General features: G+C 56.2%; 1 protein-coding gene across 1 annotated transcript in view; it reads right to left on the bottom strand.

Moving 5' to 3' along the window:
* Positions 1 to 522, bottom strand: part of LOC105543228 (histone H3.3-like) — a 58,803-nt gene extending 58,281 nt beyond the window's left edge. Inside the window, exon 1 of the mRNA XM_011985043.1 lies at positions 444 to 522. Within this exon, the coding sequence (XP_011840433.1) occupies positions 444 to 522 (79 nt within the window). The remainder of the gene's footprint in view (positions 1 to 443) is intronic.
* Between the last annotated feature and the right edge of the window lie 323 nt (positions 523 to 845).

The following is an 845-nucleotide window of genomic DNA, read 5'->3' as shown; positions in this document are numbered from 1 at the left end:
GCCTGGCTAAATTTTTTTTTTTTTTTGGTAGAGATGAGATCTCACTTTGTTGCCCACGCTGGTCTAGAGCTCCTGGCCTCAAGTGATCCTCCTGCCTTGGCCTCCCAAAGCCCTGGGATTACAGATGTGAGCCACCACCCCGAGCCGAATGTAAAAGTCCATCCAGGGCAAAGATAAGAGTCAAGAGGCCCAGAAGAATGGGACTGAAGTGTCAGGGGCCAAGGACAGCCCACCGTGGGTTTCCTGTGATCCTGGGGCTTGGCTACTTGGACCAGGGGTGAGGGATAGGGGAAGGGAGACAGGAGATGCTGAGAAGGACATAGCCTTGGGGAACATCGCGGCTTCTGTGCCTGGTGCTGCAGTGAAGGAACCAGGAGGGGCTGGCAATTGGCCTAGGGGTTTGCTGTGTTTCAGAACTCCTCCTCCCAGTGCCTTCTCCTCACTCAGGCCAGACTTCTCACCCATTCCCACCCCTGCATCTTCGTTCCGGCTGTTCCCTGATCCCTTCCCCAGGAGCAGCATTCCTACTTCTTCTCCTTTCTTCCTAACCCAAGGTGGCTCATTTCTCAAAGCCCAGAGGAAGGTGCACATCCTCTGCAGGGCTTTCTCCACAGTTCTAAGCCCCCTCTCTGCCAGGCCTCAGACCCCACAAGGCAAGGGTGGGGTGGACAGCATTGCACAGTATGTGCTGTGTACTGTGCGACAGGATGCCTCTTCAGCTCCAGCCAGAGCAGGCTGAGAGTCTGCCCACTAAGTGGCCTCCCAGTCCTCTCCCACTCTCCTGGCGCACAGTGAGAGGTGTGCACAGCTGGAACCCCAAATGGTGTCCCAGTGGGTGTGATCAA

This window comes from Mandrillus leucophaeus, unplaced genomic scaffold, assembly GCF_000951045.1.
Source record: "Mandrillus leucophaeus isolate KB7577 unplaced genomic scaffold, Mleu.le_1.0 Scaffold279, whole genome shotgun sequence".
NCBI classification, from domain to species: Eukaryota; Metazoa; Chordata; class Mammalia; order Primates; family Cercopithecidae; genus Mandrillus; species Mandrillus leucophaeus.
The sequence above is the reverse complement of the archived record's forward strand: the minus strand, read 5'-3'. Positions and strand labels throughout refer to the sequence as shown.